Source organism: Sorex fumeus, unplaced genomic scaffold (genome assembly GCF_029834395.1).
Source record: "Sorex fumeus unplaced genomic scaffold, SorFum_2.1 ptg000047l, whole genome shotgun sequence".
Lineage (NCBI taxonomy): Eukaryota > Metazoa > Chordata > Mammalia > Eulipotyphla > Soricidae > Sorex > Sorex fumeus.
In genome coordinates, this window is record NW_026606104.1 from 4,711,245 (window position 1) to 4,737,251 (window position 26,007).

The 26,007-nt window shown below is 60.0% G+C and overlaps 3 protein-coding genes across 4 annotated transcripts; 1 reads left to right on the forward strand and 2 right to left on the reverse strand.

Moving 5' to 3' along the window:
• Positions 1-1,143: 1,143 nt before the first annotated feature.
• THBS3 (thrombospondin 3) lies at positions 1,144-12,133 on the reverse strand. The gene is made up of 23 exons (XM_056123778.1): positions 11,972-12,133; positions 10,820-11,026; positions 9,786-10,042; positions 9,587-9,689; positions 8,031-8,057; positions 7,602-7,684; positions 7,448-7,499; positions 7,183-7,331; positions 6,871-7,011; positions 6,546-6,623; positions 5,643-5,795; positions 5,383-5,493; positions 5,158-5,265; positions 4,771-4,930; positions 4,471-4,589; positions 4,059-4,111; positions 3,691-3,884; positions 3,366-3,544; positions 3,220-3,268; positions 2,910-3,106; positions 2,496-2,668; positions 1,553-1,692; positions 1,144-1,459 (listed from the first exon to the last, which is right to left on the reverse strand). Exons 1-23 carry the CDS (start codon positions 12,048-12,050, stop codon positions 1,401-1,403), a joined length of 2,871 nt encoding a protein of 956 aa, XP_055979753.1. The 5' UTR covers positions 12,051-12,133; the 3' UTR covers positions 1,144-1,400.
• A 161-nt stretch (positions 12,134-12,294) lies between these two features.
• On the forward strand, positions 12,295-18,042 carry MTX1 (metaxin 1). The gene is given in 9 exon segments (XM_056123805.1): positions 12,295-13,178; positions 13,180-13,407; positions 14,748-14,817; positions 14,939-15,018; positions 16,549-16,641; positions 16,719-16,901; positions 16,986-17,062; positions 17,454-17,608; positions 17,695-18,042. Coding segments are annotated over 9 exon segments (1,737 nt in total). The 5' UTR covers positions 12,295-12,542; the 3' UTR covers positions 17,910-18,042.
• A 218-nt stretch (positions 18,043-18,260) lies between these two features.
• GBA1 (glucosylceramidase beta 1) lies at positions 18,261-23,284 on the reverse strand. Of its 2 annotated transcripts, XM_056123791.1 has the most exons (11): positions 23,122-23,284; positions 22,679-22,766; positions 22,318-22,509; positions 22,088-22,234; positions 21,725-21,858; positions 21,329-21,501; positions 20,576-20,813; positions 19,547-19,771; positions 19,178-19,341; positions 18,801-18,917; positions 18,261-18,696 (listed from the first exon to the last, which is right to left on the reverse strand). In XM_056123791.1, the coding sequence occupies exons 1-11, from the start codon at positions 23,146-23,148 to the stop codon at positions 18,585-18,587; spliced, it is 1,617 nt and encodes a 538-aa protein (XP_055979766.1). In that variant the 5' UTR covers positions 23,149-23,284; the 3' UTR covers positions 18,261-18,584. The 2 variants fall into 2 exon arrangements, with proteins under 2 accessions (XP_055979766.1, XP_055979767.1); XM_056123792.1 differs by lacking the exon at positions 22,679-22,766 and having other exon boundaries at positions 23,122-23,236.
• Between the last annotated feature and the right edge of the window lie 2,723 nt (positions 23,285-26,007).

The window sequence follows — 26,007 nt, forward strand, 5'->3', positions numbered from 1 at the left end:
CGTGTGGGTGAGGGGGGTAGGCACGTGGCGAGGATGTACAGCTCCAAGCGGGAGCTCGTGACCTGGGGTGGGGTGGGGGTGGGGTCCAGGCAGTATTCTGGCGGGTATTTGGGGGCCGTAGCGGCGCCTGGGCCCAGGGACTCCGTGGGGTCGGAATACGGTCCCGTGTGGAGTGAGCGCGTGGCCGAGGGAAGCAATTAGACGCGGCTCAGAAGCCATCCTCCGCCCCGGCGCAGACGGCAACTTCGCCAACACTTCGGGGCGCCGGGCTGGAACCGGGGACCCCACGTCCTTCCGTCTCTCCCTCCGACTTGGCGCCGGCGCCAGCCTGGGGAAGGGGTGCCCGTGACGTCAGCGCGGTGGGGCGCCAGGGCCCTGGGAGGCGGGGAAGCCCCTCGGCCTGCGGGCTCTAGGGATCTAGGTGGGCGGCTCCGAAACTTCCCCCGGGCGTTGCCGGGCAACGGCCATTCATTTCGGTTGCCGGGACACGCGTCGCCTTGGCGACGGCTCCGCGCCGCGCAGGGCCGGTATTTAAAGAGCTGCCGCGCGCGCCCCGCGCGTCTGAAAGCGCCTTCCGGGATCCCGCGGGCTTCCCTCCTCCCCGCGCCCACTTAAGGACCCCCTCCACTCTCTTCCGGACGCCCAGTCTCTCTAGCCTCTAAAGCGGACCCCACTCTCCCCCAGATTCTGGAGACTGTTCTGGCTTCCAGTGGTGGCGAGCGGGATCCCGGGCCCCGGGCGGGCGGGAGGGACGGGACGCGGTGCAGTGTTGTTCTTTCCCCCGCCAATATTGCACTCGTCCCGGCCTCCGGCCCCTCCGGCCCCCCGGCCTCCCCCTCGCCCGAGCGGGGCAGCCCTCCTGGCACTTGGTCCTGCTGATCTTAGACTGGAGAGTCGCCGCTGCCACTGAAAGTAAGTAGGGCGGGGGCGGGGGATGGTAGTGTGGGGGACTCTGACCATTCTCCCACCAGCACCCGCTCTTAACACCTAACTCCCTCATCCTTCACCCAATCCCCACCAACATTTTTTCCCCCGTGCCCCCACATTCAGCTCTAACTTCCATCCTACCAGCCGGGTACCTCCCTGCTCCCCACGTCGTCCTGAGGGCAAGCCCTAAAAATAAGCAATTGCGTTGGCTTAGAAAACCACTGAAAACTTTATGACGATGTGCTGTTATTTTCTTCCTGGGGTTAGTGCCTGAGAAGTACCCCTGAAAAAGTTCCCATTGGTGCATTAGGGTCACCACCCTTGGGGGCTGAACTACTGGCTGGTGCCAGAGCTGGGTCGTCTGTGTTTTGGCTGAGGGGCTGTAGATGAGACTCCAGGGCTCTCCAGGATGGACCCAAAGGCCAAAGGGTCTAAAATCTGAATTCTGAATCAGACAGGCGACTGGCCACTGGTCACACTCTTCCCTGGAGCAGCTGCCTCCGGAATGGCTCAAAGTCCTCAGGCACCGTGTCTAGGTGGGGGAGGGAGAGGAGCAAATAGTGTTCAGGTGGGGTGTGCTATTCCCCCAGGGCACAGGGGGTCAGGCGGGGTGTTGGGACCTCACCATTGCAGCGATATTGCAGATTGGACCAAATGATGTTTTCTTGAGAGAAGCAGAATACTCCAAGACGCCCCCCTCTCATGGATGTGTCAATGATCACCCCAGAATCTGCCACTAGCTGGGGACCCTCATAGAGCTTCACCCTGTCCGGGATAGGGGTGTCCATTGGTGCTGCGGTGCCAGTGGGACTGAGCCACACTGCTCAGGCCCCCGCTCCTCCCAACCCCCCTTGAACTCACCAGGGCCAGAGAGAGCATGGGATGGGGGGGAGGAGAGGAAGGGGGTGCTTTTCTCAGGCCTGAGGCCCCTTGCTCTTTGTCCGGCCCCCTTTGCATCTCAAAGCACCAGCCACATTCCAAGCGAGGATTGGGTTGCCATGGCGAGGAGCACAATGGGCTGGGGGGTGAAGTCACCCGCTTCCCAGGCTCGAGTCCACCCCCCCTTATCCCCTGTCTTGGCGCCCTGCAGCCCCAGGCACCTTAAAGGGGAACCAAGCCCTTTAAGTCCTGGACTCTGGACTCTTGGCCACATCCCCTCCTTCCCCCACCACTAGGAGAGGCAAAGCCCTGGACAAAAGGCCTGTCCTAGAAGCTGGGCTGGTTCTTCCAAGAGCGATGACCCTGTCCAGGTCAGACTCTGATGTTGAGGCAGGTTCTGGGCTGAACCAGGCAAGGGGCCAGATTCCTTGGGCTTGTGTGCAGGCTGGCCTGGGGTTGAGACTCCCATGTGCCCTTGGGGGCCCACGGGGAGAGGGGCATAGAGTAGGATGAATGGCTGGCACCTCAAGCATTTCTAGGGTGCTAGGGGCTAGTCCAGTACTGCTGGGATCTCCCTGGGAGGGGATATGGAGAGGGGCCAGGCCCCCGACACTGAGAAACAAAACAAGGGCATAGTGAGGCCCAGCTACAGGGAAAAAAAGTACTGGAACTGGGGTTCCTGCCCTCACCGGATGTAGCCAACTTGAGGCCGGTGCAGCAGCTGCCAACGGTAGGAGGTCTTGTCACGCCAGCCCACATTTCGTGGGTCAGTCCACAGCAGTCGGACCTGGTCAGGGGTGTGGCCAGTATGCCATAGGGCATTCCGGAGGTGCTCCCCTGGGCCGGACACTGAAGTCACTGCCTGGGAGCATTGGTAAAGGCCATGAATCAACCACTGGACCCCAGCAGAGCCATGGGTGGTTGGTAAGCACAGATAGTGATGAAAACCAGGGAGGCCAGGAGAATATTCTGGAGCCCGGGGCACCAGCCTCAGGCCGGCTGACTGCATGAGAGGGTCCCCAAGCAGGCAGTGGGGTGGAATTAGGAGCGGGGAGCAGGGGTGGGGAAGGGCCTTCACTGGGGCATCTGGGCAGCATTGGGACCTTGAGCTGCAGGCCGGGCTGGGCGACGGCTCGGAAGGGAGTGGCCTGCCAGTAGGTCTGCTCCGTCTGCTTCCACATGACCACATAGAAGCGGCCGCTGTCTTGGTAGCTGAAGAGAAAGCCCGCGTAGTCATCATCGGTGACCGTGTTCACATGGAAGGTGCCTTCAAAGTCCACGCCGTTGAAGGCCGTGTAGCCTGGATGCCACAGAGGGGAGGCCAAGGGCCACCAAGCCAGTGTGAGAGGGGGCGGGAGGTGGACCTGACCCTTGGCCCAGGGGAACGGCACTCCATTTGGGTCCCTTACATACCGACTGCCAGGCCAGGGTCACTGTTCATGGTCTGCACAATCTCCATACCCTGCGGGGAGGCGGCATAGCAGGCCTGGTCTGGGGCCTGCCCTTCTGGGCCTCTCGGGAGCCCGAGCCGATGCCGCCCCCAGCCCACTGCCTGGTACCTGGTTTAGCACCACCCAATTGGGGTCGATCTGAGCATCCCCCTCGGGATCCAAGACGACAGTCTGATAGGCCCGGAAATCTGTAAGTGTGACCTCTGCGCTCTCGGGGCACACGTCCAGGGGGTCCGCCATCGCGTCATTGTCAAAGTCATCCTCACACACGTCGCCAACGCCATTGCCTGAGTGGGCAGAGCCAGAGGCTTAGAGGGAGGTCCCCTGCTGTTTCCACCAGCCAGAGCTCCCCTCCCAGGCCTCACTGTCGACACTTCATCCCCCTCTCAGGGATCCCATGCTTGTCTGTCCCCCTCGGGGGCCCTGGTCTTACCATCCGAGTCCTTCTGGTTGGGATTAGGGACCAGGCGACAGTTATCAGGGCCAGGAGGGACGTAGTCCGGAATGCCATCATTGTCGTCATCACCATCACACTCGTCGCCAAGTCCGTCATTGTCTGAGTCCAGCTGGGAGCTGTTGGGCACCTGGGGACAGTTGTCCTTGGTGTCCTGGTGTCCGTCCCCATCGCTGCGAGGAAGACACCAAACAGGCGCTAAGGCTGCCTCTGTCCTGCACAGTTGGTCCCCACAGACCCTGGAGCAGCCGGGAGGTGCCCGCCCAGTGGGTGCTGCCCCCGGGAGAGGTTAGAGCAGGCACTGAGAAGACACCAAGAAGCCAGAGCAGCGTCTCCCGGCCACCTACCTGTCCTCATTGGTGTCGCAGACGTCCCCCACCAGGTCACTGTCTGCATCTGTCTGAGAGAGCAGCCCTCCTTACCCTCTTGGGTTGGGTTGGGTTTGGGGTCCACAGCCGGCTATTCTCAGGGATCTCTCCTGGCTGGGCTTAGGGGACCGTATGTGGTGCCAGGGATACAACCTGGGCCAGAGGCATGCAAGGCCAACTGCCCTCCCCACTGTGCTGTTTCTCTGACCCCTCAGAGCTGCATGGAGCCTTGGAGATGCTCAAAGGGCTGGAGCATGTGTGAGAGCCCTGGGTTTGGTCCCCAAACACTGCATCCAGAGTACCTCCCACCAGTACTGCCCGGTGTGCCCGCCCCTCCTCAGTCCCCAATCCTCCACAGCAAGTGAGGAGGAGAACCTTCCTCTGGCAGTACCTGGGTTGGGTTGCCCACCTCAGGGCAGCTGTCACATGCGTCCCCTACCCCATCTTCATCCCTGTCTGTCTGAAGGGGGTTGGGGACACGAGGGCAATTGTCCAGTCCATTGGGGATACCTGGAAGGGGTCATAGGACATGTCACAGTCGGAGTTGGGTGCAAGCTCTTCCTCTCGCAGCTCCTGAGGACAGCTGGGGAGGACCCCAGGCCCCACCCCTATTACCTGCCGCAGGTATGGTGCCTGCCGGGTGCATTTCCACCAGGCGGTCTTCCCACTCCCCAGCCCTCCTGGCCCTCACCGTCCCCATCCACGTCGTTATCACAGGCATCGCCTTCCCCGTTGCCATCTGTGTCCCTCTGATCATTGTTGGGGACATTGGGACAGTTGTCACAGGCATCTCCAAATGAGTCTGTGTCCGAATTTTGCTGGTCCTTGTTGGGGAACAGACGGCAGTTGTCCTGGAATGGGACAGGCAGTCAGGCCTCCTGCGGGCCAAGGAGCCCTTTGCCCCCCTCCAGGACCCCCTCATGGGCACGTGCCACTTTGACAACCTCTGTAGAGCCCCTCTATGCCTGGGCACCAGTTGGGGCCCTTCTAGGAGCACTGCCAGGGGCGAGAGGGGAAAGATTTGGGGTCTGAGGCACAGAGAAGAGGGAGCAGGAAGGGGCTGGACATCTGGGGCCACCTCCACATTCTTGATTCCGTCCCCATCAGCGTCGTCATCACACTGGTCCCCCACCCCGTCGTTATCCGCATCTTCCTGCCCAGAGTTGGGTGTCAGCAGGCAGTTGTCCTGTGGGCCCAGGGCACAGTGTTGGAGGACAGTGAGTCTCAGCACTTGCACACACACACACACACACACACACGCACACATGCCCCGCCCTCCCCGCTCCCCAGCCTGTGGCTGCACCTGTTTGCAGTGTTTGTTGTTGTCCATGCAAGGCAGCGCCTGGTCGGGGTAGCCGTCGATGTCCGTGTCGGGCCCACACACGTTCCCGTTCCCGGCCCAGCCTACGTTGCACTGGGTGAGCAGCCAAGGGTAGGGGTGGGTGAGCAGCGCTGCTGCCTCCTGAGGCCTCTGCCCAGCCAGATCCTAGGCACAGGCTTGCCCTTCCCCAAGAGGCCCCAGCCCCATGCCCTCCCTTTCCCAGGCACCGTCCCTGGGCTCACCGCACAGGACACGGCCCCATTCCGCTCGAAGAGGCAGTGTGCGTGCACATGGCAGGGGCTGTGCGCGGGGCTGTGGCAGGTCCGGGCCGGGGAGCAGCCCTGGCTCTGGTTGCCCAGGAAGCCTGAGCGACAGGGGCCGCATTTGAAGGAGCCCTAAGGGCAGGAAGCAATGCATCAGGACTCAGGGGCAGCCTGCCCCATGCTTGGCACTGGCCCACCCACGGGTGCGAGCCCCCCCACACCAAGTCTAGGCCTCCTGGATAAATGGGATCTGTGACCACCTAGCAGTCCTCCAGACAAACTTTCGAGGCGGAAAACAGCCCTTGTTTTTGGAGGCAGACACTGAGGTCTGGAAAAGGGAAGCTGGTCAGGAGAGATGATTCTGCATGCAGGAGCCCCAAGTTGGATCCCCAGCACTGTAAGGCCCCCTGAGCACTGCCAGTGGAGCCCCAAAGCCAAGATAGCTGAATGCCAGGAGACAGGACAGAGGAGAAGGCACTTGCCTTGCATGTAGCTGGCCTGAGTTTGATCCCCCGGGCCCATAAAATGTCCCAAACCCCACCAGGAGTGATTCCTGCTGCTCCCTGCCAGGAGTGGCTCCATTGGGTTGTACTCCCTCCCCCTCCCTGCAGAATAAAAGCTAAACTTGCAGAAAGTCACAGCTAGCAAGAACAGAACCAGAGGTCCAGAACAGGGGCTGGCGAGCCTGCCCAGAGCCCCAGCAAGCAGGCTTCCCACAAGAGTCCCGGGCTTCATTCCTGGAACACACGCTGCCCAATACTCAGGGCACTGCTTGAGGTGGTCCAATAACCAACAGAATTTCCAACCAGGCCCACGTGTGCAGTACACTGGAAGGCGGGGGAGCAGGCGCCGAGGAGTGGGCTGCGCCCCCTGCAGGCTCACCACGGTGTTGGTGCAGACAGAGTTGGGGTCGCAGCCGCCGTTGTTGCCGTCGTTGCACTCATCGATGTCGTTGCAGACCTGAGAGGCAGGCTTTGGTGGCACCTGGCCTGTGGCCTTACACACAGGATGGGGCACTGGCAGGGCTGAGCCTGTGGTCGCCAGCACGCAGCCTGGGCCCCAGAGCATGGCCTTCCCCGGGTGATTGCTCCCAGGTGGGGGGCTGGGGAGTCACCTCTCAGTTCCCCCTTAGCCCCCAAGGCAGCCCAGAAGCTCCCGAGTCCTGGGAGACCCACGAGCTCTGGCCACACTCTCTGTCCAGCCTGACCTGTTTGCTGGCCCGGGCGTAATCAGCGCCCACGCCGGACACACGTGTGCCCTTGTAGCCCGGCGGACAGGCCTCGCAGTGGAAGCCAGGTGCAGTGTTGATGCATCTGGAGCCTGGGAAGCAGGGGTCCGCCAGTGCGCACTGCAACCAGACCGGAAGAATGTGCTAGAACCCTGGCTGTGTGCAGCCTCTTGCTCCACGCAGTGCTCTGAGTCTCACTCCCGGCCCAGCTGCCTCTCAGGGTCCCGCCACATCCTCAGCCCTTCCCTGGCCCCTCTCCCACCTTTGGGCCCCGCATTCCGGGTGCCCCACCTCATTGATGTCCAAGCAGTGGGTGCCGTTGCCCTGCAGGCCCGGGGGGCAGGGCCCACAGCGGAAGCCGGGGTACTCATACACCTCCATGCAGTCCACACCGCGGAAGCAGGGGTTGGGGCTGCAGTGGGAACGCTGCTCGTGGAAGCCTGCGGGGCAGGCCCAGTCAGAGCCACACAAGGGTGAGAGGCTGAGCCCAGGGGGGTGGGCTGGGGGCGGGCACAGCGATGCCACCTGGCACCCACCCGTCCCCTCTGCCACTCACCGCACACCTGGCACTCCATGATGGTGTTGCGGATCAGGGACATTTCCTTCACCTGCAGGCATATGTACGGCCGGGTTGGCTCTGGGCACCAGCGAGCCCAGCCTGGGCCTCCCGTACCAGCGCTGCCACCACCCTGCCTCCAGCCCTCTCAGACCTGTTCTCGGATGTCGTCTCGCAACTCGCCCAGGATCTGGTTGAAGAGGGTGAGCTGGGTGACCAGCGCCTTGCTCTGCTCCCCTGTCAGGCCCCGGGGATGAAGAGGTTCAGGGCCAGGGCAGAGGCCATGTCTCTCTGGGGATAAGGTGTTAGCTCCTAGCACTACCACCCAAATCTTGTTCGTTTGGGGAGCACACCAGTGGGGCCTTACTCCTGGCATGCACTCGGGGATCACTCCTGGTGGACTCAGGGATTGTATGGGGGTCCTACGGATCAAGCCCAGATCAGCCACGTGCATGGCCAGTGCCCTCTTGGCTGTCCTGTCACCCTAGCCCCTCAGCCTACATTTACCCCCTACCCAGTTCTTGGCTAAACCCAGGGCACCCTCCCCACACCTCACTCTTCCAGCCCCTCCAAGCCTACTCACCGAGGATGGAGTGCAGTGCATTGGTCACTGGGAAGAAAACAGAGGAGAAGATGCATGGAGCAATGGGGTGAGGAGGAGAAGGGACAGATACCAGGGGCTGGGGCTTGGGGACAGACAGTACTGGATGGAAGTGGATGGAGGTGGCAAGCAGGGGCCACCAGCTTTCTCCAGGGGCTGAGGAAAACTTTGGGAGTCACATCTTAGAACCCAGTCACAGGAGGTGGTGCAGCGGAGAATAGTGGCCTGGCATTAGCGAACCCCTGGGTTTTATCTCCAGGAGAGAAAGAAATGGGAGAGCTGGAGCCATAGGACAGTGGTTGGGCTCTTGCCTTCCAAGCAACCAGCTGAGCTTCAATCCCTAGCACCTCATACAGTTCCATGAGCCCCACAAGGAAGGACCTTTGAGTTCAGAGCCAGGACTCAGCCCAAGCACTGCTGGGTTACCCCAAAACAAGCAAAAATACAAAAACCCCGAATAAATCTTCCAGGCTCGCAGGCACAGTGGTGGCAGACGGGACCCAAGTGTGAGGTGACCCAAGCAGGGTCAAGCCCCTCACTTTTTCCTCCTATCCAAGTTTTTTTGTTTGTTTTTGTTTCGGGGTCACATGCAGTGATGCTCAGGGGTTACCCTTAGCTCTGCACTCAGGAATTACTCCAGCCAGTGCACGGGGGGGGGGGGGGGGGGGGGGTGGAGGACTATGTAGGATGCCGGATATCCAGCCAGGGTTGGCCATGTGCAAGGCAAATGCCCTCCCCGCTGCATTATTGTTCCAGTCCTTTCCCACAAGCTAATACTTCAAGAACTCTTTCTTGGAAAACCCTGGGAGACAGCTAGGGAGCTAGGACAGCGGGTAGGGCAATTGCTGTGCTCATGGCTGACCCCACTTGATCCCCAACACTTCATGGCCCCAAGCACAGAGCTGAAAGCCAACTGCAGCACCACTGTGTGTGGCCCATCCCCCGACGAAAGAAAGCAAGAAAAAAAAGAAAGAAAGAAAGAAAGAAAAGAAAATCCTGGGAGAGGCAGCATTTTATTAAGTGAGAGCCTCAGAGAGAAGTCAGTGCTCAGAAGTGAGGTGGCTGCTGGCAATGGGGGCAAGAAAGACTCGAGTCCCTCATATATATATATATATATATATATTTGGCTTTTTGGGTCAAACCCAGCAATGCTCAGGGGTTACTCCTGGCTCTGCACTCAGGAATTACTCCTGGTGGTGCTGGAGGACCATATGAGAAGCTGGGGATTGAACCTGGGTTGGCCGTGTGCAAAGCAAATGCCCTACCCCCGTACTATCTCTCCGCGCCCCCCCCACCCAGACCCTCATATTAGAGACTGAAGCTGACCCTCCCACGGCCACTTGAAGGCCTTTTCCTGATCTCTTCCAGTGATCTGGGCGCCTGGCATACAAAACAGTTTGGGATGCCTCTTGGGGTGGCTGAATAATTTGGGGTTCACAGTCAGAGGAGGTGAGAAGGGGATGGGGTGAGAGGAGGGACACCAACATGGCATGGAGACCTGGGGTACTGGTGTTGGTCAGCAGCACTGTCCCCGTTACCTGCACTGTGGATGGACTCGTCTCCCTGGAACGGACACTCACTCAGGGCCCCGACCCGGGCCATGGAGCCACCCAGGATCATCTTCATGGACTCCACGAAGCCCTGGCGGCACAGGGGCAGAGGAGGGAAGACCCGCCAGCTCCCCCGCTGAGGCCCACACTGACCTGGTGGAGGTGGTGAGTTTCCTGTCCTGCTCACCTGCATCCTCAGGTAGGCCTTCTGGCCTGTCCTCATCTCCAGCCCTCCCACCTCCGCTGGGGGGATGGGGGCCAGCGCCGGCAGGCCAGAGTGCTGGTCACCCAGCTTGCAGTCCACATAGAGCTGCAGGGCCGGGCTGGGTCGGGCCGGGCCTCGGAGGCGCAGGAGGGCGGTGTGCGTGCGCCCGTCGGCCAGGCCCGCTTGCTGCAGGTTCACAGCATGCGTCTTGCCATCCTCCCGTTGGTACCGCACCAGCACTGTGGGGAAGAGAGGAGGCGAAGGGCAGGGCCCAGCTCTGCCCCGGGGCAGCCCTCCTGGGTGCACATAACCCCTCCTCACTCAGCACTCGAGGAAGGCACAGTTGCGCCATACATGTCTGTCGCCCAAGGGCTCAGAGACAGGGTCAAGTGTCTGATCCCTCTCTCCCGCAGGGCAGCAGTGGGCTCTGTGCTCACTCTACTGTCCCAGGGGCCTCTCAGCCACACACAGCAGACATATGCCTCCCAGCCACACACAGTTCCCAGTCCCACAAACTCACCTCACCCCATGAAGTGGATGCCCAGGGCCTCCTAAGCACCAGTATCTGGTGCCTGGGCATAGCCAGTGGAAGCCAGGATGCATTAAGGGAGCAAGGGGGCACTGGGAGGAGGGCAGGTGGGGGAATCTCCAATGCAGAAAGGCAGTGCCTACCAATCATCTTTTAAAAAATATTTTGAACCATTTTTATCTGTTTGGGGTGGGGTTGGACCATACCTGCTCAGGGGCTATTCCTGGTTCTGTATTCAGGAGTGATCCCTGGTACTGCTCAGGGATTTGAACCAGGGCCAGAGCCTATGTGGCTGCATGCAAGGCACATGCCTGACTTTCTATACTATTTCTCTGACCACATAAATTTAATTTTGGTTATTTTGAACCAACAGTGCTCAGGGCTTATTCTGTGCTCAGGGGTGACTCCTGGCAGGGACCCTATGCATGGCTGGGATGAAACCGGTATCGGGGAGCACGCAAAGCAAGCGTCCTCAGTCCTGTTCTACCTTTGTTGATCTTGCCCACGACAGAGGCCTCCAACCAGCGGGTGTTATCTTGGCGGGAGTAGAGGCCAAAGAGGACACCACCCTGCTTTGGGGGCAAGCGGAAGGTGGACAGGAGGTAGATGTCGCTGGCAGTGAGCAGGGCGGTCCGGATCTTCTCGACCACAGCGACCATCTGCCGGGACTCCCCCACGGTCAGCAGGTCAATTACTGCCAGGCAGAGAAAGGCCAGTGTCTGTGCGCGCGCGCGCACGCGCTTGCGTGAGGGTGCAGCCCTTATCCTCCCGCGCCAAACCACCAGGCGGTCTGAGTGCCACACCCGAAAACTCAGGCTTCGCCACTGTCAGTGGACAAGGCAGCCGGGGCATGCCCACCCCCACCCGACCCCAGACAGCCTCCCAGGGACGCCGAAAGTCACCAGCGGCTCCCGCGCACCCGAAGGGCGCCCGGCAGGTGGCGCCAGCGAGTCACGGTGCTGCGCCCAGAGCTTAGAGTCACCAGGTGCCCGCAGCGCAGACCCGGGAACGGGATCCTGGGGACTGGGCTTGGCGCCTCACACACCCTCCAGTTCCTCCTCCCGTTCTGGGGGCTTAACCCATGCGCTCCGGGGAGGAGCAGCAGACGCCGCTGACTCCAGCCCTCCCACCGCCTCTCACTCCTGGGAATGCAGGACCCAGCTCTGCAGCCGCCTGTGTCTGGGCCAATCTGTGGTTTCCCTTCCAGCCAGCCAGTCAAGAATCTGTGTCTGTGTCATCGGCTCCAGCCACCCCCCCCCACCCCGCCCCACACACAGAGGCCCGGCAAAGCCCCAGAGCTCCCCAAGAGTAGACCTCTAGATGTGTGTGTCCCCCAACCCCCATCATGGGATCCCCGGACGGCCAGAAGTCAGAGGCCCACACGCACCACCCGCCAGCTGCTCTCCGAGATACAGGCTGCCAATGGATGCTCACGTAAACTCCAGCCTAGCTAGGCAGCCGGCCACCCCTATCCCGCCATCTCCTACGCCCCACTCCCGGCTTTCCATCACTTCAACCCCTCTTCGGCCAGTTCAGTTTTAGCCAGCGCCCCCCTCGTCTCTACATGCTCCCTGCTACTAAGTGGACGGGGCTAGGGCGGGGACGCAGAGCGGGGTCTTCTGGGAGGAGACCGGCTTACCCTGCAGGTTCTGACTGGCAGAGGCCAAGGTGCCAAGGAGGAGAAGAGCCAGGGCCCCTCGCAGTCCCTGCGCCTCCATGCCGCTCGGCCGGCTCACCACCCCTGGCAGGCAGGCGGCTGGGAGGGGAAAGGCTAGGCGGGGAGAGCCGGAGAGGGGGGCGGAGGGACTGGAAGGGGGAGTTGCAGGGGGGGGCGGCAGGACGGGGGGGGGGGGGCTGAAACAAAGAGCTGCCAATCACCCTGGAGGCATCCCCGGCCCCAGGGGAGTCGGGGGCAACTTGGGAGGAGCGCCGAGGCCTCCCTGCAGGTCGTCGGTCCCTGAGGGTCTGGGGGCTCAGGGGCCCCTCATCCGCTGAGAGAGCATCGTTGGGGGCCACCACTTCTCTTTTCTGGAAGCCACAGTCGGCCAGGCAGCGTCAGCAAGTGGGCATTACTCCACAGTTGGCACGAGAGGATGCCAAGGGAGTGGCCAAGCCTCGCTCGCTCTAGCGTCCCGGGGATGCCCACATGGCACCGAGTTTGCTGCTCAGACCAAGCGAGCACGCTTTAATGGGGCGGGGGGCGCACTGATATGTGTCTGCGCCTCCATTTTTTTCTCCTAAGGAGCCGTCTGGAAGCGTTCGCCGGGCTCTGGGGGGCGCGTGTGAAACCGTGCGCGAGAAGGGAGGGGAGACCTCCGTCCAGGTGGAAGGGGGCGCCGGGGAGGGAGAGAGCAGGGAAACCCCGCAGAGGGACCGGGCAGGGCGGGAGCACTCCGGGGTGCAGGCGAACCGGCCGTGACCCGGATGGGGGGCAGGGCGCCGCGCCCGGGTCCCCGTTACCCGGCAACAGCGCCAGCGCGCCCGCCTCCCCCGCCGGCTCCCGCCCGGCCCCGCTCCGGCCGCCGCCGCCCCTGTTTTGTTTCCTTGGCGACAGGCGGCGCGGGGAAGTCTCCAAACATAACGCGCAGTGGAAAACACGCGGCTCGGGGGCCTCCCCCCGCAGCCCCCGCTCGGGGCCGCGTCCTGCGGGGCCCGGGAGCAGGCCCGGCCACGTGCAGCGCGGGGAGAGTCCCAGGCGCTGGCCCCGGCCCGAGAGAGCCCTTTCTCCGGGGCTCGCCCAGCCTCGGGGGCTTCTTCGCTGCCCGCGGCAGCGGCGCCTAGACCCGCCGAGACGCCCCCAGACGCCGGCCCTTCCCCCACTCCGGGAGCCGCCTCTGGATCCAGCAGCGGCCGCCCGCCCCGAATCCCTCGGCGACGCCCCTCGGCGCCCCGCCACCTCGGAAGCCGCGAGCGGAGGCGCCGCCCCCGGAGGCGGGGCCTGCGGGGCCACCGCCCGCGCGGGAGGCGGTACTTCCGGGACAGAGGGCGGGCAAGATGGCGGCGCCCATGGAGCTCTACTGCTGGGCCGGGGGCTGGGGGCTGCCGTCGGTGGACCTGGACTGCCTGGCCGTGCTGGTGAGGGGTGTTGGCGGTGACGCGGGCCGCGCGCTGGAGGACAGGGGAGGGCCCGCAAGTAGCCGATGCCCCGGATTCTTGTCAGGGTGCCGCTGCGCGCTCTCGAGGCGGGAAACTGAGGCAGCCCGAGAGCCGCGCTGGTCCGAATGGGCTCCGAATCCTACGTCGTAGCGGCCTGGGTCTCCTGCTGAGAGAGAAAGAGACCGGTCGGGGGCGTTTCGGGAGCCGAGTTTCGGTCCTTGCACATCCACTTGCCGTGCGTGACCTTGCGGGCGAGCCCGACTGTTCCTGGGGCGTAGTTTGTTCACCCCGAGATTTTGTCAAGACGGACCACATCTCCGGGTTCTCCTACTTGGTGTTGCTGCCTTCCCCTCAGCCACCTTTTCTGCCAACCCCCTTTCCTCCGCCTCCTCTTTCTCCTCACTGATTGGGCTTATTGCTAACAAAGGAGCACACGGCTATGCTCTGTAGAAAACGCTCTGAAGTCAGTTCATTCATTCACACACACCCTCATTTCATAAGCATGTTCTAAGCTTCTTCCAAATACCAAATATGATCGTGCGAGAATGAATAAGACTCGGGCTCTCCGCAGGAGTGAGTTACAGAAACGCAGATGTGGGGCCAGAGAGGCCAGGGGGACGTCACATGCCTTGCAGGCTGCTGATCCAGGTTTGATCTTCAGCACCCCATAGGATCCCCCCAAACCACGCCAGGGAGCACAGAACTAGGAGTAAGCTCTGAGGACTCCCAGGTGTGATGCAACACAAAAGATAAACCAAGAAGGCAGAGGCGTATCAGCAGAGTAATGTAATAAACTGTCTAGGTACTGAGGTATACATGGGGACAGGCCACTAGACTGCCCGAGAAGTACAGGTATGCAGGCTGCAGTGACTAGGAAAAACAGGATAATGGATGTTCGCCAGATAGGTGGCAAAAGAGACCAGGAAGAATTTTCCCTGCTGACTTGTCATTCTAGACACACCCATAGCAAACCCTGCACTGCTCATTGGGGGCTGGTAATGTCTCCTGTGAGGTGAGGACTAAGAGCACAGCCCAAAAGGTTTGCAATAAATGACCTGATCCAGAAAAATGGGGCAAAGGGCTTAAGTGTGTGTGTGTGTGTATATATATATATATATATATATATTTTTTTTTTTATGTGTGAGCCCTGGGTTTAACCTCTGGTGCCACATGGACCCCAAGCACTGCTCATGGAGCTACCTCTGAGCCCCACCAGGTGTGCCCCCCCCCAAAAAAAAAAAACTAGTCATCTTCTCTTCTTGATTTCTCTGTGGGGGCAATATCCGCAGTCTCTCTACCTTCTGTTTACTTCCCTGCAGGCCTATGCCAGATTTACTGGTGCCCCACTCAAGGTGCACAAGATCACCAACCCCTGGCGGAGCCCTTCAGGTACACAGTGTCCCTGGGGGAGAGGGAAGGAAAGGAAGGGGGTATACCGAGGAGGAACAGAGATGCTGTGTACGTGTCTGCCAGGGCAGCTAAGGGACTCGTGGGCCTTTTTCATTACCAGGGACTCTGCCTGCTCTTCGGACCGCTCAGGGAGAGATCATCTCAGTACCATGCAGGATCATCAGCCAGCTCCGGAAAGAGGTAGGTGTATGGGAAGGGTGGAGGCCGGAAGGAGCACTGAGTCATTTCAGTAGCACACACATTTATTGAAAACTACATATATGCCAAGCCAGGTGCAGGGGAGCCTGGCTTCAAGGAGCAGTCTGGGACAGAGTGAACTCAGACACTCCTTGGGTCGGGGGGCACATCCCCACACCTTTTATGCCTGCTGTGGGGACAGTTGATGTCTGTTCCTGATGGGAACAGGCTGATAGCACGTAGAAGGGAAAGAATGAAGGCAGTCATTGGCTCCCATGGGGCCAGAAAGGGACTTCCTAGAGCCAAAGAAATAGTATGGAGGGAGGCACTTGCCTTATACATGGCTGACCTGGATTTGATCCCTGTACCCCATCTGTGATTCCCTTAGCACAGAGCCAGGAGTAAGCCTTGAGCATTGCTGGGTTTGGCCCAAAAACTAAAACACAAAACAAAAGGGACTTCCGGGCCTCTGCCTGTTTCTTAGGGGAACTGGGTACAGAGCTCAGGCTGGACCCTGCTGAGGAATGTGGAAGGAGAATGAGTATTCAGAGCAAGAAGGCTCTACTGTATCCATCACTCAGTCTCTAATGGAAACGTGGCATCACCGCTCACAGCCAGAAGTGATAGATCTGTAAAACCAGAGGATCTAACCAGGATGCTTTCCCAGCAACCTTAGAGCTTTCATGTCTGGTTCTCACAGTGTCAGAAGTGGGACTGTCTTCATTTGTTTTCCCAAGGGGCCTGATGGAAGTCTGGGGCACAGGAAAAAGCCAAAGTAGTCCTATCAGGGATGGGTTCCTTATGAGCAGTTCCATGTCCCCCTACCCGTAGCAGAGAGAGAGAGAGAGAGAGAAATTATCACCTCCATTCTGCAGGGAAGCAGCAAACTGAGACTTTCTGGGGCCTGGAGGTTACTTGGGGACAAGGCTTACTCAGGATGTGGTGCTGAGGACCTAGGAGAGTGCGGCGGGCTGGGAGCTGGGGGAATGGTTGGAATGTGTGTGCAACGGTGCCTGGGCTGTGGAATGAAGTAGAAGAGCAAGGAGTAAGCCAAAAGCTGGGCCTTGGGCAAAGAAGCCGGGGGAGCCCTGGCATAGCGTCAGGGTTCCAGGAGCACGAGGATGGCATTCCCCAACTCCTGAGGCAATGGACCAAGGCCCCACCTGATCTCAGCCCCACTCCACTAGCTCCTTGGTGCCTGGATCGGGGAAGTTGCTGCTAGAACGTTGCCGTCAGCGGGCATGCCGCCAACTTTCCGTGGAAATTCTGGGAGCTGCTCCTAGTCTGCGGCCGGGTCTTCCTCCCCTGCCTCCCCCTCAATGGGCGCGGGACCTTGACGGCCAGCGGGGCCCCGAGGCCCAGGCTCTTGGCCAACAGCAACAGGCTACTGTCTGGGCCTAGCCAAGGGGCCTCAGCGGGAAAAACTGCCTGTGCAACCTCTGCTACCCTCAGAGGCAGCGAGGGTGGCAGCAGCCAGGAAGTGCTCCAGGGCCCCGGTGGGCGCCTCCTCATGGACCATCTCCCCCTCCACAGAAGTACAATGCAGATTACGATCTGTCAGCGAGGCAGGGGGCAGACACGTTGGCCTTCCTGTCTCTGCTCGAGGAGAAGCTGCTGCCTGTCCTGGTGAGTGTGGCCGAGCGGGTGGGGACCCAGAAGCCCGCAGGTCCATCGGCTGAGCCCAGCTTCTCCCTCCAACCCAGATTCACACTTTTTGGGTGGATGCCAAGAACTACGTGGAAGTGACCCGGAAGTGGTACGCAGAAGCCATGCCATTCCCCCTCAACTTTTTCCTGCCTGGCCGCATGCAGCGGCAGCACATGGAGCGCCTGCAGCTGCTGTGTGGCGAGCACAGGCCCGAGGAGGAGGAGCAGCTGGAGAAGGAGGTAGCTGTGGCGGGACAAGCGGCATGGGAGGGTAGGGGCCGGGTGTGCCACCAGCCCACCTGTGTCCTTCCCCCCCACCCCCAGCTGTACCAGGAGGCGCGGGAATGCCTCACCCTTCTCTCCCAGCGCCTGGGCACGCAGAAATTCTTCTTCGAAGACACGTGAGTGGGACTCCAGGGGAATCATAGGTGGTTTGGAAGAAGATTCCAGGTTAGTGAAAGGGGCCAGCCTCGGGCTCAGGACAGGCCCCAGGAGGGCCTAGGGACAGTGGGGCTGTGTGTGGGGCCCTGGCGCCCTGTGGGGAGGGTGGGAGGGAGGGAGGCGGGCTGCCAGGCCCAGGAGGGCACTGAATATGCCCTTTATGTAGCCCAGAGATAGAGCCCCATTCAGGGCCAGGCTGGCGCCTCTGGTGCCCCTCCCCACCCAGGGCTGGACTGTGCTCACTGTTCCCTTGGTGGTCCCTGGCTCCCACCCCCACTTCCCAGAGCTGAGCCTCACTCCAGGTTCTGCCCCCCACTGCCCTGCTCCATGCCGCCCTTCTCTCCACGGCAGCCCTACCTACCTGGACGCCTTTGTCTTCAGCTACTTGGCGCTGCTTCTGCAGGCCAAGCTGCCCAGCGGCAAGCTGCAGGCCCACGTGCGGGCACTGCCCAACCTCTGCGCTTACTGTACTCACATCCTCAGCCTCTACTTCCCCTGGGATGGAGGTAAGGAGCGGCGGGGCTTGGGGGCCAAGCAGGGGCCCAGAAGGCCGCCCACTCACTCGTTTTCCATGTCTGCCCTTCTCCCACAGCTGAGGGGCCACCTCCACGCCACCCACCCACGGGCCCAGAGGCTGAGGAGGAGCCGTACCGGCGCCGGACCCAGATCCTTTCGGTGCTGGCAGGGCTGACCGCCATGGTGGGCTATGCCCTGCTCAGCGGCATCGTCTCTATCCAGCGGGCCACGCCAGCCCGGACCCCAGGCACACGGGCCCTGGGCATGGCCGAGGAGGACGAAGAGGAATGATTCGTCCTTGTGTCTCTCACCCCACCCCCGGACTGGTTTTTCTACTGCCACGCATTCCAGGGTCCCCCAGGTCTTCCTGTTGGTATGGCCAAACACTGGGTGCCATCCCCAGAATAAATTGCTCCCTGACAGGCTCCTGGCTGTCTCCTGACAAGGGCCACAGTCGTGCCGAGTCACTGCCCAGGACCGTCTGGGTGCCAGAACCAACACTCGGCTGACCCGGGGGTGCCAGGGCTACACCTCCAGGAAAGACCACCAGCCCCCAGTTTTTCTTTCTTTTCTTTTTAAAAGTGGTTTGGGGGCCAGACTGGCAATGCTCAGGAGTCCCTCCCAGCAGTCCTCAGGGGACCACGTGGTGCCAGGGGGGGAATCAACCCAAGCAGGCCTCTTATGTGCAGAACACTTGCTCCACAGCCCTCTGGTCGTCTCAGTCCCAAAGTCCCAATCTGGGGCCCACCTGCCCCGTCTCTTCTCTACCTTCACCTCCCTCCACCCTGATGTGGTATTGCCACAGGCATAGCAGTCTGATCCTAGCACAGGTGGCCTGGGGTGTCTGGGCCCCTTCCCCGGGGCCTCTCCTGCACCCACCAGAGAGGATGGTGCTGCCGCCAGCTGGTCTCGCCTGCTCCCCTGCTGTGTCCCTGTGGGTGGCCCAGTGCATGCTGGGAGAGGCCCTCACTGGCACTGGCGGCGCCACAGGTAGGTGTGAATGGAGTAGCCGGGGGAGAGGGTCTCCAGGAATCCCAGGGTGGGGTCCTCGATGGTGAGAGGCACGTCCTTGGAGGAGCTGGGCAGGGAAGAAAGACTGAGCGTGCCTGCCCCGTGGTCCCCCGACCCCGCACTGGACCCCGCTCCCTTCCTCCCCCGACCCCTGCTCCTCGGGCAACTCACCGGTTCAGCACCACCACGACTGCAGAGCCGTCAGGGTGCAGGAGGGCCACGGTCTCCAGGTCAGTCTTGTCGTTGGCCTCTAGCCCCACCCTCTGCGAGCCCTCGGGGATGAACTTGCTGGAACGGGAACAGACCGCACTGGCCCCTGTCAGCCCCTCAGCCTCCCCCCAGAAACCCCTGCGGCCAGCTGTGCAGCTGTGCACCCCACCTCTGCCCACAGTCCCGGTGCAGGTGTCTCACACCACCCTGTCACTTCCTGCCTGGGTGGTGCAAGAGGGACGGGTGTGCCTCACTCAGGCTCCCACCCAGACACCTTCCTGTTCCCCGCCGAGGGCAAGGCAAGCCGGGTGCAGCGGGAGTGCCTGCCCTTCACCCACCTGAAGTGGCCCAGGTGGTAGTACATGGGCTGTTTGTAAAAGGTATCTTTGGCGATGTCCACGATGATGGGGCTGTCAACGAAGTTGCGCACCCAGTTGGGGCCCCCTTCGGGGTTCAGGGCGAGGTTCCAGTCGGTCCAGCCCACCACATGATAGAGGAGGTTCTAGAGGCGAGCCACAGGCACAGTGAGGGACCCGCCTGCAGAGGGCACCGGAGGCCACCCGGGAGCTGAGGGCAGGGGTTACAGGGAGCCCGGTCGCTTGGCCAGAGGAGCAGGCCAGACTGCAAGACCCTGAAGACGGTCCTGCGGAAGAGCACTGGCAGGTGCAGATCCCTGAGGGTTGGGGGAGGGGGGCTGCAGGGCTCACCGTGAGGATGCTGTGGCTGTACTGCATCCCTCGGTCCCAGGACCCCAGCCGCACGCTCTGCTCCCAGAACTTGGAGCCCACACAGGCCTCAGACGCAAAGAGCATCGTGTTGGGGAATAGGCGGTGTGTCTCCCCCAGAGTGGCTTTTGCTGGGGCCAGGAAGTCCAGGTACCAGTGAACAGCGATGCCATGAACATACTTAGCGGCCTCAGGGTCCTCCAGCACCTGCACAGGGGAGGGCAGGGGTCACCGGGGAAAGGAACTCTCTTGGACCTGGTTCTGCACAGAGGGTTCTAGAAGAAGCAGGACTAGTGCACCAGAGAGGGAGTGGGGGGGGGGGGGGTGGCTAGCAGAAAGGTTTAAAGTGGTAACTCAAGGACCTGAAACCTGAAAGATAGTATAGTGGGTAGGGAGCTTGCCTTATACATGCTGACCCTGACCTGGGTTCGATCCCCAGCACCCCAGACAGTCCCCAAAATGCACCAGGAGCCTGAGCAGTGTAGCCCCTCAAAAATAATTAAAATGATAATTCAGGGACCAGAGAGACAGGACAGCAGGGAACACTTGCCCTGGCCCAACCAGTTGCATCTCTGGCACTTCATAGTGTCCCCTGAGCCCTGCCAGGATTGATCCTTGAGCAGGAGTGAGCACTTCTGGGCTAGGCCACCAAAATTTTTTTTAATTAAGAAATGCCCCGGTGGGGGCTGGAGTGATAGCACAGTGGGTAAGGCATTTGCCTTGCATGCGGCAGACCTGGGTTAGGTTCCCAACATCCCATATGGACCCTGCGCACTGCCAGGGGTAATTGCTGAGTGCAGAGCCAGGAGTAACCCCTGAGCATTGCTGGGTGTGACCCAAAAAGAAAAAAAAATGCCCCAGTGGAGGGGCATGTGGGGAGCAGGTCCCCACTACTCCCAATTCCCCAGGGCTGCTGCTGGACATGGCCCCTGCTTAGGGTGCTCTGGGGCTGGGGGAAGGTGAGTTTGTAGACTGACTGTCTTGGAGTTGGGGGTCACCAGGGTGCCTTACCACCTGGGCCCAGTGGGGCAGCAGGAGGCGCTGGTCGTCCAGCATGAGCAGGCGAACGTCCCGGTGGCTGCTGTTGGCAAGGACAGGGCCCAGGTCCCGGGCGATGAAGTCACGCTGGTGTTCGGGGGTGAAGCCCAGGCACTGGAAGGGGTACCCGCTGAAGAGGCCGGCAGAAGGCTCATTCTCGGCCGTCACTGCCCAGAACTTCAGCTGGTGCTCGGCATAGGCATCCAGGAACCTGCAGGGGAGAGGGAGTGGGAGTGGGAGCAGGAGAGGGAGGGAGAGAGGGAGTGGGAGCAAGAGAGGGAGGGAGAGAGGGAAAAAGAGAGAGAGAGAGAGAGGCCGCCCCTGGAAAGGCACCCTGGGGACTAGGGGGCTGAGCAGGGGATAGAACCGAAAAGCTCACAGAAAAGACAAGCTGATAGAACAATCTGGGTTTTCTTGGTGCATTTTTGTGTATTTGTGTTTTGGGGGGCTGTGACCAATGGCGCTCAGGTGTCACTCCTGGTGGTGCTGGGGATCGAACTCAGGCCAGCTACATTCAAGACAAGAGCCTTCCCTGCTGTCCCAGCAGGAACAACAATCTGGAGGCAGAACCAGGCCAAGGGCTGGAAGCAGTGTCTGGTGGGTGTGGAGGGGCGCTACACACAGGAGTACTTGGGGCCACAGGGTGCCAGGGTCAAGCCCAGCCCCTCTGCATGCCAGGCACCTGCCCGCCCATGGAGCCCTCCCCCAGCCCTGGGGCTCACTTACTTGACAAAATATCTGGCCCAGGTCTGATGGTACTGGTCCCCGGGCTGGCCCTTGAGGGACCCCTTCCCATTCACTTTCCCATTCGTCTTGAGCCAAGTGGGTGCTGTCCAGGGACTGGCGAAGAGTGACACAGGGCGCTGGGACATCTCCAGGGCCCGGTGAATCAGGGGGATCTAGAGACAGGGAGAGAGCCACCCAGTGCTGGAACACAGCCGGACTGGCCCAACCAGTGCTTCAGCCTTGCCATCACTCCCGCCCTCCCTCCCCCAGCGCCAGCGCCAGCGCCAGCAGCAGGGGGCAGGTTTGCTGTGCTGTTCCTCCGGAGATGGCACACCGAGTGCCAGCACGGCACCTTAACCTGCAGTGCTGCCCGGCCACGGGGGTCCTCAGGCCCACCTTGAGCCTGACATCTTCTTCCGGGAGGCTGAAGTTTTGTAACTGGAAGTCGTCGGGTGTGTCGGCATAGGTGTAGACACGGATGGAGAAGTCACAGCTGGCCATGGGCACCCGGATGATGTTGTACTCAATTCCTGCAGACCCAGACCCAAGACGGGTGTCAGTCAAGAGGTGAATGTAGGCTCTGGCCTAAACAATATCTGAGTCAGGCCCAGGGGGAGCTGTAGCCCACGGGGCCAGGTACTAGATGAAGCACAGGCCTCTGTGCGCAGGGGTCCCCAAGCTCTGCAGTGAAGAAGGGGCTGGGGGAAAGTGGGTCAGGATCAAATGAAAGGTCGAGCGTGCTCTCATCGCCATCCTCACCTTGCTCAGAGAAATACGATTTCAGGAGCAAGTCCCGGACAGGGGGCGACAGGCCAAGGATGTTGAGGGCTGCAGCATCGGTCATGGCACCTCCAAATCCTTTCACCTTCTGGAACTTCTGCTCTGGCTGCAGGGTCAGCAGCAGGCCTGCACACATGGGCCAGGAAAGCAAGGGCTCAGCGGCTGGGGGGGAGAGGCAGGGTTGCTCCCCGCAGGGAAGGCAGGCGTACCTGTGCCCGTGCGGTTGGCCTGGAAGCTCCCCATGCTCAGCTCCATGCGTCGCCCGCTGCGGGTGCTCTCATAGCGGCTGAAGGTGCCCATGGCAGGCAGGGTCAGGGGGTCCAGAGAGTCACAGTACGTGGCATTGCAGACACAGACCACCGAGCTGTAGCCAAAGCTTTTTGGGCTGCAAGGCTGGGCACCTGGGGTGGGAGGAGGGAGGGGGCAAGGGTCAAAGGGGAGAGAAGGCCACTGGGAAGGAGCAGGTTTCCGAAATCCTCCCCTGTACCCCCCGAACCAGGTCACACATACGGGCTTACCGAGCACCCACCGAAAGGCCCCACCCATGGGCCACCCTCCTCCCTCACTCACCTTTCACCCCCATGGCTGCCTGGAGGAGAAGCAGCCCCCAGAGACCGGCAGCCATGACACTGGCTCTGCTCCGTGGCCTGGACCATTCCTGAGAGCAGGATGAATGAGGGCTGGAAGCAGCGAGCGACCCCCACTTGGGCGAGGCTCTGCTGCCTGAGACCGCCCCCAGACCCGTCTCCCAGCGTTCTGAGGAGTGGGACCCGGCAGCCCTCCCAGGCCTCAGCGCTGGTAGTGGGTGCTTAGGCCCCAAACAGCCTAAGCAGCATCTCCACTTTCTACCCACTTCCCCCCAAGAACCCCCTCCCGCCCTCTCGGCTTCCGTCACCGCGCCTGATGCTCTGCCCTGGGTTCCAGGAGAGCCTGCCATTCGCTGCATTCCAGAGCCTGCCGGGCCGGGCCATCAACAGACTGGTAGGACCAATTAGGAAACTTGCCCCACTCACCTTTCCAGAAGGATCTGAAAGCTCCATCTCCTCAGGGTCACCGTGATGAGAAGCCTGGAGGGTCCCCAGTGCCTCTGACGATTGAGGATCCCCTAAATAAAATCAGAGATGCAGGTATCTGCAGTGGCCCACACACACTGCTTCAGCCCTCCGGGTTCATTCCGGCTACGGAGAGGGCGGGTCATGTGACCACACTGGGCGAGTCACATGACACAGGAAATGAAGCAATTGCAACCATACTTGTAAAGGGCCACCGGCTTCCTCCACGCTGCTGGCTATTATCTGCCTTATGAAATTCTGGAAGGCCTGTATGGATGACAGCTTTAGGAAGCATCTAGATCAAAACCTGAGTAGAGAATGGACTAGAGGCTCCTGAGTCCCAAAGGATGGGAGCCTACGCCGGCACATTCTTTTTCTTTTTGCTTTATGGATCACACCTGGTGATGCTCAGGGGCTCCTGTCTCTGCATTCAGAAATTACTCCTGACAGTGCTCGGGGGATGAAATAGGGAGCCAGGGATCAAACCTGGGTCGGCTGCACGCAAAACAAATACCCGACCTGCTGTACTAACGCTCCGGCCCCTTCTTTTTCTTTTGTTTGGATTTTTGGGTTTTGGCCACAACCCACAGTGCTCTGGGCTACTCCCAACTCGGTGCTTTGGAGGACCATGTGGAACTGGGGATCCAGTTGGGACCTCCGGCATGCAAAGTGTGTACCCCAGCCTGATGAGTTGTCTCCCAGTACCAGGACATTTCTTTCTTTCTTTTTGGTTTTATGGTCACACAGAACAGTGCCCAAGGCTCTGTGCTCAGGGATCACTCCTGGAGGGGTTCAGGGAAACATATATGGTTCCTAACCTGGTTGTCTGCTTGCAAGGCAAGCTCCATACCTGCTGTACTATCTCTCCACCCTGTCCCTTTACTTTCTTAGGGAAAAAAATGTAAAGTAATATGAATAAAGCTGGTATTAATGAAAGAGGTTTACTGTGCAAAACACTGAAACCACAGTGGTGGTGATTAATAGAAAGTTTTAGGGATCAGAGAGCTAGTACAGCGGGGAAGGCTCCTGCTTTGCCAGCCTGGGTTTGTTTCCTGGCACCACAGAGGCTCCCCCAAGCACTGCCAGGAGAAATCCCTAAGCACAGAGCCAGAAATAAGCTGAGATACAAGTGAGAGGCCAAACTCCCTATCCCTTCCCAAAAAACAATGTTTGGGGTGGGGGATGAGATATGGCCCAGTGGCAAAGTGCATGCAACCTGGGTTCAATCCCCAGCAACACACACACACGTACACACCAGAATTTTTGCCCAATAAGAGGCTCATGAGGTTGGGAAGTCAAATACTTAAATAGATATTTACAGGTAAAGATTGAAAACGGGAGGGCTGGGAGAGAGAGTCCAGCGGGTAGGCCTCTTGCCTTGCTGTGGTCAACCCGGGTTTCATCCCTAGTGTCCCATATGATTCCCCAAGCACTACCAGGAGTAATTCCTGAGCACAGAGTTAGGACTAACAGCTGAGCATCGCTGGATGTGGTCCAACCCCCTTCCACTCCCCCCCCAAAAAATAGGGCCCAGGAAGATATTTTTCAAAAGGCTGAAGCACATACTTTTGCATTCAGGAGTTTGATCCCCAGCAATGCATAATCCCAGTACTCAGTCCCCAAATACCTCCCTTCTCCTTCCCCAAAAGACAAAATTACTGGGGCTGGAGAGATAGTACAGCGAGTAAGGTGCTTGCCTTGCATATGGCTGACCGAGACTTGACCCCCAGAACCCCCATATGATTCCCAAACCCATCAGGAGTGATTCCTGAATGCAGAGCCAGGAGTTAGCCCCGAACACAGTCAGCTATGGCTCCAAAGCAACTTGATCACTTGATCACTTGACATTCCGTTACCAATTTGCTCGAGCGGGCACCAGTAACGTCTCCATTTGTCCCTGTCGCGTGCTAGTGTAGCCCAATGGCGTCTGCTCATTCTAGGAACACGAAGAGCCTCAAACCAATCGTTCAGGGTCTTGACGAAGAAGTCTGACCATCTCGTAGGTGGGCGGCCATGCGGTCTTTTGACCTCCTGTGGAATCCAGTCAGTAATGGCTCCAGTCCAGCGGTCGTCTCCAAATCTTATTACGTGTCCAGCCCAACTGATTTTCGACTCCTTGGAAAACAAGACAGCATCCCTGATTCTTGACCGTCGATGGAGGTCGGAACTCTGGATTCTTTCTCTCATTTGAGTGAAACGTGATACTCCAAGCATAGCTCTTTTGATTCCTCTTAGCGAATAGAATAGCCAGTCTCATCCTGTTGCTCCAAAGCAAAACAAAACAAAAAGACTAGATTAGTACTGGTGCGGCCAGAACAATAGTCTAGCAGACAAGGCACTTTCCCTGCAAGCAGCTGACCCAGGTTGGATCTCAGCACCACATAGGATCCTGCAAACCCCTCCAGGATTGAGCCCTGAGCACTGTCTGGTGTGGATCCAAAACAATAAACCAGCCTAGTTTATAAGCATATACTATGCTTGTCTGTAACTATACAATGCTGTGTGCATGGTGGCGAGCTATCCTGGCTTCCCTGCAGACAGAGACAGAGATAGTTAACCAGAAAGAAGAGCCCTGTACAGAGGGACAGGCTGGTTGGTGGGGACAGTCAGCCTGGCGCCTCTTAGCTCCCCCTCTCCAATCCCATGCCAGCCTCAGATGCAGATCTCTCTCTAGGGAGAGCAGAGATAGATGTCTCCTTCCCAGCAGGCAGGGAGAAGTGCAGCATCATTCAAAACTCTGAGGTTTGAGGCTGCATCTGCAGTGGACTGAGAAGGGTGTGTCTTTGGAGCCACCGTGGGTAGGATGCTTGCCTTACATAGGCTGACCTGGGTTCAATTCTCGACACC

Excerpts from the sequence above, each read along its gene's own strand:
- THBS3 (XM_056123778.1), bottom strand. The coding sequence starts at position 12,050 with ATGGAGGCGCAGGGACTGCGAGGGGCCCTGGCTCTTCTCCTCCTTGGC. Across the intron at positions 8,058-9,586 it reads CGAGTCCATCCACAGTGCAG|TGACCAATGCACTGCACTCC; the intron begins GTAACGGGGACA and ends TTTTCTTCCCAG. Across the intron at positions 3,545-3,690 it reads CAACCAGAAGGACTCGGATG|GCAATGGCGTTGGCGACGTG; the intron begins GTAAGACCAGGG and ends CTGCCCACTCAG.
- GBA1 (XM_056123791.1), bottom strand. The coding sequence starts at position 23,148 with ATGGAGCTTTCAGATCCTTCTGGAAAG. Across the intron at positions 19,772-20,575 it reads TGCCCCACTGGGCCCAGGTG|GTGCTGGAGGACCCTGAGGC; the intron begins GTAAGGCACCCT and ends TCCCCTGTGCAG. Across the intron at positions 18,918-19,177 it reads TACCACCTGGGCCACTTCAG|CAAGTTCATCCCCGAGGGCT; the intron begins GTGGGTGAAGGG and ends TTCCCGTTCCAG.